Source organism: Oryx dammah, unplaced genomic scaffold, assembly GCF_014754425.2.
Source record: "Oryx dammah isolate SB20612 unplaced genomic scaffold, SCBI_Odam_1.1 HiC_scaffold_5, whole genome shotgun sequence".
NCBI lineage: Eukaryota > Metazoa > Chordata > Mammalia > Artiodactyla > Bovidae > Oryx > Oryx dammah.
The window spans coordinates 70,458,112-70,479,162 of NW_024070189.1; the positions used below are offsets into that span (position 1 = coordinate 70,458,112).

Sequence of the window (21,051 nt, forward strand, 5' to 3'; positions counted from 1 at the left end):
GTACGGAGAAGGGCCATGGGACTGTGGGGTCATCCTGAGTCTGAGCAGAGCCTTTGGAAACAAGTCCACCCAGGAACAGTCAGTCTCTAAGATCCACTTGAGAGTGTCTCTTTAAGTGTCCGGTTGGTTCCTCCCACTGTCCCAGAACTCTGGGGCCTATATGCTGTATGTAATTTCCACTTGATGTTTAAAGTTTTGCTTACTTGTTATACTAAGTCAACTACAAAAGCCGGGCCATTGTCCAGTCCAATACTGGTAGGAAATCCAAATCTGGGAACTATCTCCCTAAGCAGGCACGAGGCTACTTTTGATGCTCTTTCAGTCCAGGTAGGAAAAGCTTCTACCCATCCCGAGAATGTACACACCATGACCAGCAGGTAATGGTAGTGTTGGTGAGGTTTCATTTCAGTGAAGTCCACTTCCAGGTGTTCAAAGGGCAGCGTGCCTTTTACCTGAATCCCTGGAGGTTTCTGTCTGTGCCGAGAGGCAGCATTGACCTGTGAGCAGGCAGTGCAGTTCTGAGATTCTGTCCTTTGGACAGCTGGAGGGCCTGGATTAAAGCATATAGTTCAGCCTGTTGAGCAGACCACTGTGATGGCAGAGAGTTAGCCTCAACAATGGACTCTTCCATGACCACTGCATATCCCGAGAGTCATTGTCCTTGTTTCACCAGGCTGGTGCCATTGGTGTACAGGACCAAATCTGGGTCCGGGACTGGCTGGTCTCTCAAGTCAGGTCTGCTGGCATATTTCCTTGCAATCATGAGGGCCCACCTTCTCCCACAAGAAAGAGAGTGGCCAGATTTAGGGCCTGACAAGGCTCAGTAGTAACATGGGGGTTCTTACATAACAGTCCCTGGTATTGAGTAATCTGGGATGTTAACAGCCATTTATGGGGGTCCCCTCGCAGGAGAGTGCTGACCTCATGCGGGACTTTTACAAACAAATCTTGGCCCAAAGTCAGCTTGGCTGCCTCCCGAACCAGTAGGGCAACTGCAGCAACTGCCTGTAAGCTTCCCAGCCACCCAGCGGCAACACTGTCCAGCTGACTAGAGATAAGTCCCTGGTCTGTCCCACGTCCCCATAGTCTGGGACAACACTCCCATAGCCACCTTGTCCTTTTCAGTCACGTAAAGAGTAAACAGCTTAACAAGGTCTGGCAGGCCCAAGGAGGGTGCTGGGGTCATTGTACCGGGTTTGAGTTCTATTACCAGTGGGACTTGTTTTGCAAGCCTGAGAGGGGTTGTCTTCCGCCCAGACCTCAGGGAATTGTTGAGTTAACTCTCTCTCTTGACTGTTTAGCCCCTCCGGTTTCCTTTCCGGGAGATTGTGCAACCTCCATTCATCTTGAGGGGTTATGGGAGAGGTGGATACAATTTAGGAGGTCCAGCTGAGGTGGAATTCTGAGGGCATTGACCAGAGGTCTCCATTGCTGGGATTGGAGCCTGCCAAAACGGCGGCTCTACGAACTCCGGGAGAGCTGGTGGAAGAGCAGTGGCTGCTCAGGAACTTCACCTGGCCCTGGATCAGGCATTAAGGCGGCCTCCGGTCCTGGTGGAGCACGGGGCGGCAGGCGCGTCATTATCCAGTATGGGGGAGGGGCCAGATCATCCCCGTCCAAATCCTGTAGAATTTTCTTTTTTATCATCAGTCAATTTTTGTGCCATTAATATTTTTCCCTTTCCCTTCTGAATTCAGAACCTTGTCCATGTAGGAGGGTCTTGAGCTAACCCTGGCCATGAGTCAATATGTGGATATTGATCCGGGTGTCCTGGCTCTCCTGTGACTACTGTATAGACTGCTTCCACTATTTTTAAGTCCATGGTGTTCCCTGGTGGCCATCCTACTCCCAGAGAGGGCCATTCGACCTCACAGAGTATGTGGAGGTGGTTAGGCTTCATCTTCACCCCATAGTCTCCTCCAAATCCCTTCTTTAAACTTTTAATCATGCACTCCAATACAGTTGCCTTAGATTCACTTCCTCCCATCTTGCTTACCTTCTCAGACCTTCTTCTACTTTTCCTTTTTATTCTGTCTACGAAGTCTGGGAGTTGGTGATGGACAGGGAGGCCTGGCGTGCTGGTGATTCATGGGGTCGCAGAGTCAGACACAGCTGAGCAACTGAACTGAACTGAACGAAGTTCTCAGTACCCTATGTACTTATGATACTTCCACTCACTGACACTTAAATTGCCATTCTGCCTCCTTCCTAATTGGGGTGAGAAGAGCCTTACCTGCCAGATCCCAGAGGGAGAAGGGGGATCGGTGTGCCTTCACCTGCCGGTCAGCACGGCCAAACCAGAACACCACGTGATCCAAGACTCTTTCTCCCTTAACTTTTAAAGTCAGTTCTGCCTTGGTGGGCTTGATCAGGTGCGGATGAAAACGCAGATGGGTTAAATATCCCACGTCCCAGGCCGTCTCCAGAAAAGCCAATTCGTACTTGTGTATCCCCCTCCTTCTAGCCTGACAATTCCAAGTGGGTTAAGAATTTCATAGTAGATGGGACACCTCCTTGGGGAGGGCAGAATACAAGCATACAAAAACCAAGTTTCTTCTCCCAAAAATCCCCTAGCAATTGCTTGGTAATAATTTTCCTCAAGACGGCGTGGACACCACCTCCTAAATAACCTTCACGAATTTCCTTCCTAAACCCTAACACACTCGTCAACCTGTGTACCAAGCAATCGTTGCCACCTGCCTATTCCAGGCTCCTGTGGGTCTGTGCCCCATCTAATCCCCTCAGGGCGGTGATCAGGCCCCCTCTTCCACCTAACTGGGTGGGTTCCTCGTCACCTGAGCACTCAGTTCCCCTGCTGCCATCCACCACCTGCTAACGTGAAAGGTCCAGGCATTGAGAAGCAGAATCCTTCCAGAAGGGCGAGGCGCCTTCTCTCCTCTAGAAGATTCAAGTCACAAGGCCTCAGAGTAGTCCCAAATGGGACTTGTCTCCTCAAAGTGAGGAATTTCCCGGCCCATGCACCAAATGTTGTAGCCACATGTTCTGGGAAACAAACTCACTCAGAAGGACAATGCAGATAGCGGAGTGCAGTTTGTTATACCAGCGGGCCCAAGGTGGAGTCTCCTCTTAGCCAAGGACCCTGACTAGTTTTTCTGAAAACCTCATATACCCTAAGTGTACGTGCCCAAACTCACCTCCCCAAATTCCCTGAAACTAGTCTGAACAAAGGAAAAGAAAGATACAATCAAAGTTAACCCGTAATACATATGCCTTAAGCCTAGGTAGTTAACAGTGGACAATTATCAATAGGCCTGTGGTCATACCCTGATAAACATAATAGAATGTATGATTTTATTTGGTTACACGGATAATTAGGGTATTCTTTTAGGCAACAGAGAGTCTAGGTACGAGCCCTGGGGCTCTTCCATCCAGAGGGCCTGGTTTTCCAGTTGGTATGTCGTTTCCATAGATGCTGGGCATATAGCTCAAAGTCCACAGTCTGGCCCAAGATGGAGTCCTGCTTTCAAGATGGAGCCTGTTCTGTCTGTTTCCTCCTTCATTATGGCCTAGAGAATTCCATCGACTATAGTCCTTGGGTTCACAAAGAGTCAGACACAACTGAGTGACTTCCACTCACTCACTCACTCATAAATGAGATCATATGGTATTTGTCTTTTTCTGCCTGACTTTTTCACATAGCATAATGCACTTCACAGTCCAGCTGTGTTGTTGAAAAGGCAAGCTCCTCTCATTCTCTTTTATGGTTGAATAGTATTTCTGTGTGTGTGTGTGTGTGTGTGTGTATGTGTGTGTGTGTGGTACACACACCTTCCTTATCAGTTTATCCATCAGTGGATACGTAGGTTGTTTCTCTGTTCATTATTGTGAAAAATGCTGCAATGGAGGTGCAGGTATCTTTTTGAATTATTGTTTTCGGTGTTTTTTTTTTTTTGATAAATACCCTGACGTGGAATTGCCAGATTGTAAGGTGGTTTTGTTTTTTATTATTTGAGAAACCTCCATACTGTTTTCCCTAGTGGCTGCACAATTTACTCCCATCGGTAACACACGGGGCTTCCTTTTTCTCTGCATCCTCGCCTTCTTATTTCTTGAAAAGGAAAGAATGTTACTTAGTTCTAAGCTGCATCTTCGTCTCTTTTTAATTTCCATCTGCATTATGATTTTTTTAAACCATGCAGCATAAAGAGGGGCAAAGCGTGCACTATGTTTGGGCTCAGGTTGGCAGGATGGACAGACACACTCAGGGCCTGGGCACAGAGTCTGCAGTGGCAACCACTCTGGACAAGCTGACTGGGGGTCCAGGGACAGGCAAGATCCAGTGGGCAGTGGGATAGAGCAAGGAAAATTTGAACAGAGGAATACAAGGGCAGACAAGAGGGAGAGAGAGTGGCCAGAGGCCAGGTGAGACCACTGCCAGGGCTTGAGTGTAGTATAGGCTTCTGTGTCCACAGAGAATTGAAGTCCCTGCCATCTGGGCTCCAGTCCCGACTTCTTCTGGCTGCCTGGCCTGGGGCAATACCTTCCCCTCACTGGGCCTCAGCTTCCTCCTCTGTAAGATGAGAATGATAACACCTGCCTTACATAGGGCTTCTGTTACGATTCAGGCAGAGTATGGAGGCCACCAATAGCCCCAGAAGAGACCCAGGATGGGATTGGGCCCTCTGTGTTATGATAGCTGGGAAGGCCAGGCCAGGGTGAGGCATCTCAGGTACAGATGCCCAAAGGGACATGGCCTTATCGGGGCCGGAGCCCATGCTGGGTAGATGGGGGCAAGGCCCACTCTTAGTGGACTGCTGAAGAGAAGAGCCCTTTCATACGTATCCAGGTCGATATGGCCAGGAGCTGGCCCGAGAAGACAGACCAGCTCATGCAGCTCCTGCTGAGCTGCAGATGGCGGGGACTGAAATTGCACCTCACCAGGAGACCCCAGGGCCTGAGCCCTTGAAATGACCCCATTCCCCCTTCTCCTGGGATCCCAGCTGCCCCCAGGCCATTGCCCTGACATCCAGACCCTTGACTTGAATGTAAAGCGAGTGGCCGGAAGCACTTAGGGGACCAGTTTTAAGAAATGCCCTGGTTTCCCTCCTGGAGTGAGGGACTTGAGCAAGGGCACCAAGGGGTAGCCATTGTCACGGCATCTGGGGAACTGATGGATGACTGTCTGCCAGGGAAGTCTAGAGACCCATCCAGGGAAACTGACTGTTTATAGCTAGACCCAGCGGGCAAGGGTTGGTCAAGACCAGGCAGACCCAGCCCATGGCACCCCCATTGGATTCCTCTACTCCCCCACAAGGAGGTGGAGCTCAGCAAGGTTTTGTCAGGCGTGTAGGCAGGGGAAGGGGAGATAGTGGAGGCTTCTGTGCAGTGGTCACTGGCCATCGGCAGACACCACAAAGCTAAAGCTCCACCATTCAGAGCCTCAGGCATGACACTCATTCCTGAACCACTCAGCCTGGCGGAAGGAATGTGGTCACATGTCCAAATCCTGTGGGGTGATGGAGGCAGGTGGCTTTGAAGGAGAAATGGGCTCTGTTTTTGAAGGAGGGGATTCTGGGCAACAAACAACACAGGGATGCCCTAGCCTGAGTCCATGTGAAATGTACCCAAGACCATGAACTCAGGGCAGGCTCTGGCCTCTTGTCACTCAGGGCCTCTGGGTCAGAAAACACAGAAGAGATATAACCTCTGCGCTCTCTCTGTCTCTCTTTCTCGTTTTCCAGGGGCCACTGGGTCTGGATGGAAAGCCTGTAAGTGATAACAGGGCAGTTGTAGGTGTCCTGGGCTGGGGCTGCCCCTGGGGTTGGGAATGATCATCGGCTCCAGAGGGAGGAGCTGCTGAGAATGTGGGTCACCATGGAGAGAGCTATCTGACTGTCAGAGCTGACTTCAAATCCGCTACCCACCCACTACTGACTGTGCAGCCTTGGGGAGGCCTTTTCACCTCCCAACCATGCGCCTTCCTGTTTTGTCAAACAATCATATTAACTCTCCCCACAGGGATGCTGGGGATGCAAAAAACTGTAAACAACACTGTCCCTGGTATCCAGTCAGCCCTCAAAACACCTGCCCTCCCAGCAGGCCCTCAGCACATAGCATCCCCTCATACAGTCTCAGGAGTTGGATGGTGGACACCACGCTGAAGAGTTTCAACACCTGGATCAGAGGTGGTCCATGGGCGTCCTTAGCAGAATAAATAAGATGCACACAGATAGCATAATTAAATTAATAATTGGATATGGATGGAAGAAAGGAAGGACAGATGGATAGTTAGATTGATGGACAGGTGGATGGATGAGTGGATGGATGAGAGGGTAGATGGAAGGACAGGCAAGTGAGGTAATGAATCAAACACTGTACAGACAGCTGGATGCAAGCAAGAGTAGATGAGTTTGTGGATGTATAAATGCATGATGGTTGGGCAGACAATTGAGTGAAAAATGAATGGATTAACAAATGATTGGAGAGCTGACTGATGCTGGGTACATTAGTAAAGGATGGGAGGAAAGAACCCAGTACCTAGACGGATGAGTTGTTCAGAGTGAATGAGCGAATCCAATACTAGCTGAAGAGAACACGATTTGGGATGGAGTGATCCATCCCAGTGATCGAGGCCCCTGACCAAGAGTGTGAACACCAAACTGGGCCCACCAGAGCCTAGCCCCCACCCCAGGGTCTCTGAGCCCCACAGTCAGTGCCTTGTATGTGACCTGACCCACTTCCCTAGAAGTCCTGGTATTAACAACTTGGCGAGACTGAAAGAGACACATTTCCCTGCAGCCAGAGGGTGATGGCAACCACCGTGGCCTGCCAGGAGCCACCTCCACCTTCTCACACCCCCAGGCCCAGGAGTCAGTGACTTCTCACTGCTGTCTGGGCACAGCGAGGGCTGAGCGGGGAGAGCTCTGTTCTCTAGGGGCAGTGACTAGCACACTTGCCCCTGTTCAGAGAGGATGCCAGTGACTGCCCTAGTGCCCTGTCTTCCTCATGGTGAGGACTGAGATGCAGAGCTTCCTTGGGGCCAGCACAGGCAGCTAAAGGCTGAGAGGCTCACATATCTTTTCACGCAGCCACCCACAGCTCTGCTCAGCCTCACAGGCCTTTCTGCCCTCAGAGCCTCAGGGAAACCAGAAGGGGGTCAGCCTAGTCCTCTTCACTCACCCATGTTCTTTCTCTATCTTCCTTCTCCAGGGACTTCCAGGCCCCAAAGGGGAAAAGGTAAGTGATGCTGGAGGCTGTCCGGATATGGCAGGTTGAAAAAGGAGGCCAGAAACCTGCCTTCAAACCCCAGTCCCAGGGTGTGACCTTGGGCAAGTCACATCCTCTCCTGGAGCCTCAGTTTCTTCATCTGTGAAGTGGGGTTAGTGGTGCCTACCTCCTAAAATGGTTACGAGGCTTACGTGTGACAAGTTAAAGTACCTGGAGGGTTGGATCTGAATTCTTCTGGCACCAGAGTGTAACAAATCTCAAAGCATAGTCTATCCAAAATGACAGGTTTCCAAAATTATCAATCCTGAAAAGAGGAAGGTACCAGAAAAGCCTGGGGAATTGACACTGTTGATGGCATTCTTTGTGGGGAGAACACCTCCCAGGAAAACAAATGGTAGAGAGCTAGCCCCAGGATATTTGTAGCCCTTTGTGAGAAGGACTTCCCTGGCATTTGGGCACTAAATGTCACAGTCAGACTCCTGGAGGGCTGGGACTCCAGGTGCCTTGGAGGGGAGCAGGAGAGAGGGGAGACCTGTGTGTCCCACTGCGGAGTCAGGAGCCAGAACAGCCCTGGGTGTGATAGAACCAACAGCCACTTCTTAAGCAGGACAGGGCCAGGCTGTTCTGCGCCACCCACAACCCCCATTGCCACGCACCCTGTGTAGGTCAGAATAGCCAGGGTTCCCGTCCACCATCAGGGCTGAGCAAGGCACAGGATCTGGTGTTTGGAGCCTCAGATGTGCATTCCAGCTCCACTGCAACTGTGTCATCTTTGGCAAGCTGCCCAGCTCTGTGGGCCTCAATTACTCCATCTGTGAATTAAAACCAGCTTCTCATGGGGAAGACTGTGCAAGGTAACGGACTAAGTGTTCTTTGTAGATGAACAAAGAATAAGCACCAGTTGGCAGGTGGAGTGGTTGCCTTCATGCCAGCTCTGGCTAATGCCACTGAGTTGTAGAAATGATGAAGGCAGGGAGACCTCTCTCTTGAAACCAGAGAAAAATTGTTGTCTTGGCATCTACTGCTACATAGCACACTGCTCCAAAGCTTGGTGACTTCAAGCAGTGAATCAGTTATCATCCATCATTAGTCGGAAGCTCGAGGGTTCTACTCCGCTGTGTCTGGAGGCTGGCAATAGATAGCAGACCGCCTCACTCCCAGCCCTGGATCTGCTAGCTGTGTGACCTTGGGCAAGTTACTTAGCCTCTCTGTGGCTCAGTTTCCTCCTTGGAAATGGAGATAAGGTGGAGTCTACGTAATTTTTGTTAGGATTGGAGTGAGACCATGTGTATGAAGCACTGAGCACAGGGCAAATGCTCCACACATGAGAAGTGGTGGTGAGAGGTCATCCTGTTTTTGTTCCTAGGGTGCACCAGGAGACTTTGGCCCCCAGGTAAGAACCGAGCAAGACCCTCCCCTGACATGGTCTGTTTTATGTCATAATAAGTATTTCTTCTGGGTCCCTATGCTTATCACAGAAAGAAGTGGGTGACAGCCCTCTCCCCACTCACGGTCCATCTTGCTGACTGTTTTTACTTAAGCAGCCATCGGGTAGAAGCTCCAAGCGCCTTGATTTGGCCAAAGCTTCCATTCTCTGCACAGACAAGCAGACATCCTGGTCACCCTTATCACCATAGATAGGCAGAAAGTGGGACTGGCACTGGGCCCAGACTAGAGACTGATCTTCCTGAGAGCAGCTGGCACCCAGGAAGAGGGAAGGCTGTGGTTGGAGCCAGATGCCCTGAGCCCAGAGTTCGATTCTGCCACTTACCAGCCAAGTGACGTGGAGTGAATCACCTCCTCCTCTGAGATTCAGTTTCTCTTGACATCCTATATCCCAAGCCCCTGAAATGAAGGTTCATGGCAATCAGGAAAGTGGGTACCCAGCTGAGTGGGAACAGTAGGTCGGAGTCTCCTCTAGCCCTCCATGCCCCCTGGGCCCAGCTACCTAGCAGTGCCTCCTGCCAAACCAGGGGTCTCCTCAACAGAGTCTGAAGCAGAGTGAGGACTCCTGCTGGGTGGGCTCCACAAAGCATGTCTTGGCAATTCGCGTAGCTATTGGTGGGGAGCTCAGCCGGAGATGCCCGCTCATGGATCTCTGTGTAGCTCAGGCCTCTCCCAGCCTGGTGGGAGAAGGGCTGTCCCAAGAGTAGCATTCCAAGAGGCAGGAGGCCAGTTAAGAGCCACCTCCAGAAGGGACACAGCGCCATGTCCACAGCATTCTGTTGGTCACAGAAGTCACAGGACCCACCCAAGTCAAGAGGGTGAAGAAATGGACTCCAGCTCTTAGGGGAGGGTGAGGTCCCTTTGCAGAAGAACCCGAGGGATGGGATCAAGCATAGCAGCCCTCTTTGGAGATTGTTAAAAGGTTGTTGATGAACCACAAAAGATACGGGGATTCTTGGCCTCTGGAGGAGAAGAATTCAATCGGGGCTTGATCACTGACGAGGCTTGATCACTCAGAGCTTTTGCATAATAAAGTTTTATTAAACTATAAAAGTGATAAAGAAAGCTTCTGACATAGACATCAGAAGGGGGCAGAAAGAGTGCCCCCCTGCTAGCCTCTAGCAGTATGTTATATACCTATCACTGAGCTGTTGATTAGAGAAAGGAGGTGTCTCAAAACTCAGAGTGGCACCAGGCCCCTCACCCACAACATACATTTTGAGATAACATTGGCACCAGGTGAGTCATCCCAGACCATAAAACAATTGACATGGATCTGGAAGAAAGGCAGGTTTCCAAGTAAATATATAGTTTCATTAACATAGATTAGGAGAAAAATGTATGAGTAAAACATACAGGTTTGTTGAGCCCTTATCGGTTCTGAGTCTTAAGCAGAACCAACCTGAAGAAAGACAGAGTCTAGGGTAAATACATAGTTCATTAACATAGCTGAAGACAAATGTTTCCGTAAGAAAAACACCTTGGTTAGCTCAAGGTTTGAGAAAAGTTAAAAGTGGAGCCAGGTGTCATCATGGCAACACAAAATTTTAAGAGAAACCTCTTTTTAAATTTGTGTAGAGAAGGAAAAGAATTTGACACTTGTTTGTTTCCTCCTGACGCTTAAGAGAAAGATAAAAAAATGTCTGACACTTGGACCCTGTTTCCTCCATTTGGAGACCCCGGCCTCCTCCCTGTTATCCTCTCACTGTGGTCCGTCACTTCCAATGCCCTTCCTCTCTCCAGGCTGGGTTAAGTGGTTTTGCCTCCAGAAATAGCCTGGTGGTTTCCAAATCACCCTCCTGCCTTTCTCATCAAACACCTATTTGCTGACTAGATGGTTTTCCCGAGGCTCAATCCGGACTTTATAAGTAGAGACCATCACGTGTACAGTCGCCGGATCCTCAAGGTAGACTGGCCGCGTCTGGGCTGCTGGTGTGCACGCTCCCCTCGACTCATCCCGCGTTCCTAGGGGGAGACCTCAGCCATCCGGTCCTGGGAGGAGAAGGGTGTCCAACCTCATTCCAAGTAACTCAGGGGGAGTTAAACACCCTCTAGAACATGCGCGAGTGTCGACATTCATTTTCTGCCTTGATACGGAGAGTCCATATCAGTGGTTCCCACCCTGAGCCTTTGCATTGTTTAGCAGCCGATTCCTAACACAGAGTAAAATTAGACAGGAATCACCCACCACCACGGCCACTCTGAGCCATTGTCTTTTGGCTGGAGTTCTACTCTCTTGGTCAGGACCCTGGCTAAGTCAGACTGGTCAGAAGATCTGTGTGGTGGACATTGAGAACTTCAGTTACTGTTTTAATTGGGAGAACAAGTGAGCTATGTCGTATGTGCCATGGTCTAGAGAGGCAAGTTTTCTCATAGCGTGGGGTCCACAGATGAAAAAAAACTGTCTAAAGGAGACTCTTGCCTCAGTAGCCAGAAGAGATCCTGCCTTTCCTTACTCTGTAACCCTGGGTAAATTGTCACACTCTAACCCCTGGCTTCTTCATCTGTTAAAAAAGTAGCAGTGCCCTGGCCAGGAGGTCACAGGGTCGGGTAAGACAACCTCACCCCTCAGCGCTGGGCATGCAGCAGGGGCCCAATCTATAAAAGCCTTCTTCCTTTCTTGGCAACAGGTGGGTTGGGAGTTGCTGGCACTGTGAGCCAGGGATGCCCCATGACTGTGCCCTAAGCCAGTACTGGGCAGGCACCCCCAAGAGCAGCAGGAAGTGCCAGGGGCTCTGCAGTCTCTCCCCCTTGTGGGGACATGCCACAAGGTGAGGGCTCTGGCTGCCTGAGGTCTAACCCATTACTAACACAGCCAAGAGTCAGAGACTGGGTGCTGCAAGAGAGACGGTGTGGCCCTTTGTCGCTTTTTGGGTTTTTTAAGATAATTATAGATTCACATGCAGTTGTAATAAATAATACCTCGTGTACCCATCATCCAGTTTCCCTCAATGGTGACACCTTACATCGCTATAGTACAACCACAGCCAGGAAACTGACATTGATATAATACACCAACCTTATTCCAGTTTCACCCATTTTACTTATTTGTGCATCTGTGTATTTCCATGCAGTCTTATCACTCTTGAGATTTGTGCAACCACCACACAAAAAGCCCTCCTGCTCTCCATCTATAGCTGTAGTTATCTCCTTTCCAGCCCCCATCCCTAACCCCTGGCAACCGCTGATCGGTGCTCCATCTCCGCAAATTTGCATTCCAAGAATCTTGTGTAGCTCAGCCATCTAGTAGCCATCTTTTGAGACTGGCGTTTTTTGCTCCGCATAAATCTCTTGAGACGCATCCAGGCTGTTGCGTGAGTCAGTGTTCTGGTTCTTTTTATTCATTGCTGAGCAGTGTTCCGAGATATGGACGCACCCCGGTTGGTTAGCCATTCACCATTGAGGGACATCTGGATTGTTTCTCACGAGGAGCTATTGTGAATAAAGCTGCTGTGAATGTTCACGTATGGGTTTTTGTGTGGACATGTTTCTAATTTTCAATATTTTCAGTGTTTCTCTGGGACCAATGCCCGAGAGTGTGCCTCTAGCACTTAATAAAGCCGGAGCTGAGCGACCAGGAAAGTCTTTCAGGAGGCAAACAGTCCCCTCCCTTCCAAAAGGAAGGGGGCTGTTTGGGCACGTGTGCTTTGTCCCACACTTAACATGTCTCATCTCTCACCTAAACTCCGTAGCTGGGCTTCAGGCACTGAGATGGAACAGTGATGCATATGGGGGAGGGTACGAGATCCTACTGGCCCCTCGTGCAGAGGTGTAGGTCATGTCCCTTATATACCAAGGGACTTGTCCTGTCCCTTTGTATACCAAGAAGTAGCAAGAGGCCGAATAACAAGCCCCTTTCCTCCAAGTCGGCGGCACGCTGGGAAGGCGAAGACATCTGGCCGCCCCTCTGAGGACACTCTCTGGAGCCCAGAACTCCCTCCACCCACCCTCGGAGTCATGCTGGGCCCCATCTCTTTCAGGGAGATCCAGGGCAAGATGGAGCTGCTGGGCCTCCAGGGCCCCCAGGACCCCCTGGGGCCCGGGGCCCTCCTGGCGACACTGGGAAAGATGGCCCCAGGGGAGCACCAGGCCCAGTGGTAAGAGAGGACATGGAGCTGGACCACACGGGACGTGGTTACCAAACCTCCCAACCCTGATCCCGGAACCAAGCCCCACCCTATCCTATCCCCAGCCCCAACCCAGACTCCTATTCCAATCACACCTTAATCTAACACAAACCAGGTCCTTGACCCCAACATAAGTCTTGATCCCAAGTGAAAGAGAAAGTGTTAGTCACTCAGTCATGTCAGATTCTTTCTGACCCCGCGGACTATAGCCCACCAGGCTCCTCTGTCCATGGGATTTCCCAGCCAAGAATACTGGAGTGGGTTGCCATTTCCTTCTCCAGGAGATCTTCCCGGCCCAGGAATCAAACCCAAATCTGACCCCAAATTCATTTCCAAATCCAGATCCACACCCCCAGTTCAGACTGTTATCCAAACCCCAACTCACACCTACAGACTCTGACCCAACTCAACCCCACTCTCTAACCACACATAGATTCTGACCTTGGTTATAATCTCAGTCCCAGTCCTGACCCTGAGACCCTGTCTCTGCAGCTCTCTACCAACCTCTTCTCCCTCTCTCTCTTTTCTCTCCATCTCCCTCTCTCTCGTTCTCCCTAGTATGAGGCCACTGTTGTGCCCCCTTAGTCCTAACCCAAACAGCGGGGTCAGACCTCATTGCACCGCCCCCTTTCCTCCCCCAGGGGCTCAGGTTGGACTGTGCTTCCTCCAGTGCAGAGCTGGCATGCCCCCTAGATTGCCTCCAGGGTTCCCTATCAGGGCAACTGCTCAACTGGCTCACCGATTCCCTGTCGTGCTGAGCACATAACTCCCTGAGCCTCAGCTTTCTCATCTGTGAAGTGAGGACAGTGACACCCACTTTTCAGAGGTTTGGTGAGGACAAAAATGTACTTGCCTGAGAGGACGTACATGCAGCCCCAGCCCAGGGTCTGGCAGGAGATACAGGCTCAGGCAACTGTGACACCGCCCCCCACCCCTCCTCAGTGCTCTTCTCTTATGCCTCCTCAGGGTCCCAAAGGAGAAGCTGGACAAGATGGTGCAACGGTCAGTATCCAGGGCATTTCAGAGGCCTGGGGAGGCAGGACCGTGGTTCGAGGCCCGGAAGCTCCTCTCCCCTGCACACCCACAGCGGAACTGGGAGTGCAGCCCAGTGTGCATACCTGGGCTCTTGCCCCCACCACCAGTGGGGGCAAACGGGCCAGGACCCAACCCCAGCAAAATTCTCACAACCCCACACCCCTGGGAGAGAGCCTGCAGTCCACTCATCACGGCTTGGGATCTAATACAGATTTCTGTCCAAGATACGAACACGTGGCTCAGCTGGGTTCCAGAGACAGCCCTGCCACCCTCTGGGACTTGATGTCACCCTTTATAAAACAAGGATGTTAAGGAAGACAGCCCAGGTGCAGCCTCTGGGATGATGTCTAACACCCCTTCTTCTCTTGTTCCAGGGCCCAAGTGGACCCCCAGGGCCCAAGGTGAGTGCCTCTCACTCCTGTCTCAGGCCTGGACATAGAGGGCTCCTTCACCCCACCCCTTTCTCCTCCTCCTCCCCCACTGAAGCCAAAGCAGCAGGGTTAGAAGACCAAGTTCTATAACCTTGAACAAGTGACTTCATCTCCTCTCTGGGCCTCAGTTTACTCCTCTGTCAAATGAGGTCATGATAGACTTTTCCTGCCTTACCTTCACAGCAGGCTGTGAGGATTGAATAATAAAACCCGTTAGCTTGTCAGCTCTCTTTTTTCCTTCCTTAAGCAGCACCTGCCAGGGTGGAAGGCAGGCTATGGTCCTCCCTGAAGGAGCCAGGGCCCCTGGACTGGACAGGAGAGAAAGGAGGGGGGAAGGAGCTGTCTTTAGTGAGCATCTTCTGGGAGCCGTGGGCCTCCAATGCACTCCCTCTAATCTCGCAACTTCCTTCTGAGACTGGGGGCATCCTAGCCCCCATGAGCAGTGACTTGCCCAGGATCACTCAGCTTGGGAAGGACCAGGTCAGGGTCAGACTGGAGTCCAGGACTATCAGCCCCATCACCCACGCAAATCTCTCTGAGGAGCTCAGGGTCTATGGGCTATGCTGGGTGGAGGTCATCAGAGCCACTTCTACCAGAGGAGGAGGAGGCTGGTGTCCAGGTGGCTCTGACTAGGGTAAGCCCAGTGTTTCTGGGAAGAAGATGGGGGTGGCTATGGAGGGCCTTCTTGGCAGGGATATGGGAGGTGGCTGGAGATAAAAGCTGGGGCTGGGCACAGCGGGACCAAACCCAAGTCCTCACTGTGGGTGGCTCTCTTACCTGTCTCAGAAGCCAGGATCACATTCATTCATTCATTCACTCATTCTTAGAGAAATACATCAAACACAGAATTACTCAGGCAGATCATTTGTTCCCACGTCAAACTGGTTCTCAAAGTGTGATCCCTGGACCAGCAGTATTATCAGCATCACTGGGTCTCGTTAGATCCACGTGTTTGGGGCCCAACAGAGAGGGTAGAGGTGGGCATGCTCTGTTCAAGCAACCCCCAGTGGTGCTAACGTGCCCTCCAGTATGGGAACCACCGACCCAGATTGATCTTCCCCCATTGTTTCCCATGGCCGGGCCTCCTCCTCCTCATACTGGTCTCAGCAAAGCTGTGCCCTCCTCCAAAGGGCCATCCCCAGCTACCTACTGAAGCCCACACTCTCCCTGAGTCCCTCTCTATCCCACCATTCCTTTATATTCTCTTCTGGGCCCAGCATGAGGCTGTGAATTTATCTGGATATTTCCTGGCCCTTGGTCTCCTCTGACCCACTGAGCAGGGATCTTGTCTGCCTGGCCTACAGAGGGTGCTCAGAGATGTTTGTTCACAGAGGGAATGAATTACCTCTCCTTCAGCCAATCCATTCCTTTTGCACACACCTACTGAGCTGTGTTCTGGGCTAGTGGGGACAGGGGACGGAAGTGGGTCTTACCCCACCCCTGCCGTAGAGAGACAAGGAGAGGAGGGAGCACTGCCCTGACCCAGTGTGATCAGTGCTGCTATCAGGAGTGGACTGGTGTGCTAGGAAGTACAGAGAGGGGATGGCCAGCTGACTGCCAGAGGACCCAGCCAATGTGTCCAAGTCTGAAGGCTGCAGCCTCCACTGTTCTTTCTTCAGGGGGATGACGGGATACCAGGCCAACCAGGGCTCTCTGGACCCCCAGGGCCCAAGGTAGGTACACATCCCTCCTCCAGTGGTCCCCCTGCCTCCCATCTCCCTAGTTCCCACCTGCCTGGTGAAGCGCCTACCCAACCCTTTTACATCACAGGCACGTGTGGGCTGATTACCAGGGCAGGCCAGAGGGAGGCCAGCAGGAAGGCCAGGGTCGCACTCACCAACAGGCCTGGCAAATCCCCCAGGCCACTGGGCTCCCCTTACACCCTCAAGTCCTCTGGCTCCCATCTCAGGTGGCCCCACCCTACCCTTCCCCCAAGCCGAGAACTGGCTGTGCTCCTTAGTCCCTATCCCCGTAAGACAACAACCAAATCCTGGCCAGGCTTCCTCTAACCTGACTGAGGCCCCGAGCTTCTCCAACCATGGATTAAGACCAAGCCAGAAGGGGGCCTGGGGCCTGAGTCCTGGGGGCTATACTGAACTCACCACCCCCACCCCAGGGTGCGCTCAGGCTCAGGACCTCCTCTGGAAGCCCACAGAGCCTGGAAGCTCCATAGCAGACACCTCTGTTGCAGGGCTAGTCAGGGAGCAAAGGGGCCGCAGGTAGAGAATGGCACAGACAGAGCCCTGGGGCCCAAGGTGACATCATGTGAGCTGCTCTGGTTCCTGAAGGCCCATCCTGGGGGGGTGGCTGGTTTCACCTCTACTCTACCCTTTTAAGCTGGGAGTCCAGAAGGTCCCTGGCCCAAAGGTCTGGGCCCTGGCAATCAGAGGCTGGCCTGGAGTTAGGTGGCAGGTGGTCTCAAGTAGTGACAAGGCCTTCACCGTGTAGCCTTGGGCCCCTGGGCCTCAGTGGCCCATCTTGTCTACACAACAAGGGGTCAGAGGAAGGTCCCACAGTTCCTCCCTCAACTTGGGAGATGCCAGTTACATCCATTCGGCCCTGTGCTTTTTGGGGAAGAGGCCACTGGAGAGGGCAGGGGAACTTTTGGCTTCAGCCATACACACCTGGTTGCAGCTATGTGTCTCCACAGGGGGAGCCCGGCCACCCAGGCACTGATGGAGCCACGGGGCAGCGGGTAAGCAGTCCCCCAACCCCAGCCACACCAATGAGATCCAGGGACCTCATTCCTTCTGAAGCCCCTGACCCCAGATACCCCAGAGGAGCAGTGGGGCTCCAAGAACTTGGAGTCTTTTTCTTTTTAATACTAATATTTCATTAGTGGGTTCGGTTTTTTTTTTTTTGCTTTTTAATTCTTAATACATGCTTTGGGTAAAATGGATGTGAAAAGGAGAGTCCCATCCTCCTCCCTCTTCTCCTCCTCCCCAGGCAAGAGTCTGCCCTCCTAAACTCTTTTCCTTGGCACATTCAACATAGACTTCAATATGTCACGGATGGCGTTATCCTACATGACGTATGCCTTGCCTTTCCCCCAGCCCCACTTCACACTTCATCCCTGTTGCTGGAGCACACCACAACTGGTCCCAGATCTTTTGTGATGAGCCCTTATCAGCACACCTCGTTCTTGGCCCTGTGATCTCAAGCAATCACATCCCCGCCACGCTCCCACAGGCTGCCTCCCTCCTCCAAGACAGAGGTCTAAGCCGGCAGCCTGGTGGTGTGGATGGCCGGGGAATTGGATTAAGCACTGAGCGTGGCAGTTCAGTGTACACCTTCCAGTTCCATAAAGGCCATGACCGTGGAGACAGCTGGCAAATGAGGCCCTGGCCGGGTCTCTCCTCCGGTGTGGCCAGCCGCAAGCCTGACCAAAGTGCTCACACTCCCTGCTGCTCTAGCAGAGAAAAGTCCAGAGGGGAGGGGAGGTTCCGAGGGGAAAGGTGAGGCCAGCAGCGGAGCACACGTGTGTGCCTGTGTCGACAAGTGCGTGTGCAGACACATCTGTGTGGACATGTGCGTGGGTGGGTGTGGACTCAGAACCAGGAGTGAGTGGGAGTGCCAGCGCCTGCTGCATGCAGTCTCTCCCCGAGGTAAAGAAACTGAGGTGCGAGGGCAGCCTCCAGCTGGCAGGTCTGTAGTTGGCCTGCACAGTGTTTTGGAGGGTTTGGGTGTTTTTGTTGGCCAACATTTAAAATCTGAAGAACTTCACATCAAAGTCAGGCTCTCCATTTTCTCTCAAGGACGAGCCTCAGTGAAGGCGAATCACAGCCTCCTCCAGACCTGGTGGAGGGGTTTTCCTCAGCTGGCCCCAGGTCTCCCCTCTCCCTGGTGTAACCGCCCCTGCCTGGCCCCCAGAATGCTCACTCAGTGAGCCAGCGTGCCAGCTCCTGAGAGAATTCGAGAAGACACCGTGCTGGGGGCCCCCCGGGGTCCAGCTGAGAGAGCTGGCCCACAGTTCACAGGCCTGTGTACAGCCCCTGTTACTAGGTTCTCGGGGTGAAACAAATGCCCACCATGCTCTTCCCTGAAATTCTTCCTCTTCTTCCTGCCTCAGGGTCTCCCAGGCCTCAAGGGTGAACAAGGAGACACAGTGGTAATTGACTACGATGGCAGGATCTTGGATGCCCTTAAGGTAGCGTTCCTGGTGGACCCCTGGCGTTCCTTTCCTGAGGGAATATCCACTCACTTTGCACACTTGTTTACACAAGGGACGGGGGGGTTGGGGGGGGGTAGCTTAACACAGAGACTTAACACATATTAGGTAACTTCACCAGGTACCTAATATGGAAATCAGTACTGTGTGGAGTACTGTAAATGCGCCCATGTGGCCCTGAGCTCCTCAGAGGCTGAGGCAAAAAGCGCAGCTCAGCATTCAGAAGCAAGAGGCAGGGCCTCTCGGGGCCTTTCTAGGAACCAGAGGCTGGAAGGCTGGATCTCCTAACAACCACTGGGTGAGAAAGAAGAGTGTGGCAAGGCCTGCTCCAGGAGACTCGGGAGTTGTGCAGCCTCAGCCCTGTCCCAGTGCAGGGCAAGCCCAGGACCCATCACCAGCTGGAGAGAAGGGTTGGGGGCCAGCTGCTCAGAGGTACCAGGAGAGGAGCTGGGGTGGGGAGAGGTGGTCCGCAAAGACTGGGTGTCAGCACCGAATCCCACCTGAGCTTCGATTTCAGTTGTCTCCCACAGGCCTCAGGGAAGCACGAGCTGATGGTAACGGTGCCCACCCCAGGCCTGCGTGGCGTGGTGTGGCGTGGCGTGGCCCAGGGCTATGCCCGTGCATGGTTGCAGAGCTGCAAGGAGAAGCCCTGTGGGTGCAGAGAAGAGGGGAGGTGGATTGTGGATGCCAGGCGGGGACGATGACTGGATCCGTTGGGCAGACACAGAGGGGTGAAGTCAAAAAACACATACTGAGGGGCAGGCTAGCTGGGGAATGGTGAGGAAGGTGGGGTCACTGGAGGCAGAGAGGCCACCAGAGAAGCAGGTGCTGGGCCTGAATCTGGAGGAGGGTGGCTGGAATGGAGAAAGGAATAAGACCAGGGCGTCTCAATGGAGGCACCAACAGGAAGGGGCAGGTTGCAAGATATGGAAGCAACCTTAGTGTCCATCAACAGATGAATGGATAAAGATGTGTATACCCATACACACACACACACACACACAGAGGAATACTACTCAGCCATTAAAACGCCATTTGCAGCAGTATGGATGGATTTGGAGAGTATTGTGCTAAGTGAAATAAATCAGACAAAGACAAATACTATATGATATCACTTATATGTGAAATCTAAAAAAATACAACAAACTAGTGAACATAACAACAACAAAAAAAAGCAGATGCACAGATATGGAGAACAAACTAGTGATGACCAGTGGGGAGGGGGAAGGGGGAAGGGATGATAGGGGGAAGGGGTGAAGAGATACAAGCTATTATGTATAAAATAAGCTACGAGGATATATTGAACAACACAGGGAATATAACCAATATTTTATAATAACTATAAATGAGTATAACCTTGGACAGTGATTTGAAGCACTATATTATAGTGATTATAATATTATATAATATTGTATGTCATATATAATATTGTATATCAACTATGCCTCAATTTTTAAAAAGGAGGGGGCAGCCAGGTGAGAGGAGGTGAAGGGAAGAGGCCTGGGGCTTGCTGGACTGGGGGCTGAGTGACAGCAGCCTTTGTGAAGGGGCCTGAGCTGGGGTGGGGGGCAGGTGGCCTGAGGGAAGCCTGGGCAGGGACGGAAGCTCAGGAGTCAATATACTGTCCCCTCCTCAAGAAACCAAGGGATGCCCGGGAGCAGTGGACAGCACCAGAGGTCACAGGAGAGGCAGAGAGCACAGTGCTGGGCCTTTGCGGGGAAACGGTTTGGGGCTGGCTTTGAGTGCCAGCAGGGGTTGGTTTTACGTTTGCTTCTAGAGGCAGGGCAGAGCTGTCATGGGATTGAGCAGAAGTGTATTGTGATGAAACGTATACTGAGGGCAGAGGGATAGACACTGTGCTGTCTCACCCGATACCTGGTGCCATCTGCCAGGCCTCCCCCAAGACACAGGCCTGACCTGACTATAGGTGGTCTACAGCCTCAAGATGGAGAGGTGGGTGGGCAGTGATGGGGAGACCCCACCTAAATACTGACCCCTTGACTTTCACACACAGGGTCCTCCTGGGCCACAGGGGCCCCCAGGGCCACCAGGGATCCCCGGAGCCAAGGTCAGTGCAGACGTAACTGTGTGGTCCCCCGGGTCTCTGTCTCCAGGGCCACCTCCAGGGTCTCCTCTCTGCCTCTGCCTCTCTGCCAGCACCTTGGCCTGGCCTCTAAGGCTCAGAGGAAGTGGCGCTGCTCCTTCATAACCAAGCAGGGTGCCTTCTTCCTGGCCCTGGCTTCTCCCTGCGATGCCTCATTCACACATATAATCCATAAATAGGCCCCTCGTGATGTTACAAAGTCCTGTAGATTACAGAGCCGTTCCTATGGCCTGTGTGTATTGTTCACACCTGCCCCCTTGGCTCAGGAGAAGGAGCCCAAGACTTTAAAATCAGGGAGGATCTGGTCCCAGCCGTCATCCCTGGGCTCTGTGGACCCTCAGCTCCCACCTACCACAGCCACAGCCGCACCTGCCCACAGGGGCTGAGGAAATGGAGGAGGGGTGGCTTGTGCCTGGCACTGTGCTAGGCACGCAGTGAGCTTCTTCCCGAAGGTCCAACCTCAGGGACCCAACCCAGGGCCAGCGTGCTGGTCAGAGGGGGCAGCCTGGCCACAAATCCCTGCCAGGGGCCGGGGCACCATAACCCCCACCT

The 21,051-nt window shown here is 52.4% G+C and overlaps 1 protein-coding gene across 1 annotated transcript in view; it reads left to right on the forward strand.

Moving 5' to 3' along the window:
- COL23A1 (collagen type XXIII alpha 1 chain) overlaps positions 1–21,051 on the forward strand; it is a 386,765-nt gene that overhangs the window by 354,621 nt on the left and 11,093 nt on the right. The window contains exons 7-16 of the mRNA XM_040241597.1: positions 5,703–5,729; positions 7,171–7,197; positions 8,555–8,581; positions 12,615–12,731; positions 13,728–13,763; positions 14,171–14,197; positions 15,847–15,900; positions 16,878–16,922; positions 18,297–18,374; positions 20,410–20,463. Coding sequence (XP_040097531.1) covers positions 5,703–5,729; positions 7,171–7,197; positions 8,555–8,581; positions 12,615–12,731; positions 13,728–13,763; positions 14,171–14,197; positions 15,847–15,900; positions 16,878–16,922; positions 18,297–18,374; positions 20,410–20,463 — 492 coding nt within the window. The remainder of the gene's footprint in view (positions 1–5,702; positions 5,730–7,170; positions 7,198–8,554; positions 8,582–12,614; positions 12,732–13,727; positions 13,764–14,170; positions 14,198–15,846; positions 15,901–16,877; positions 16,923–18,296; positions 18,375–20,409; positions 20,464–21,051) is intronic.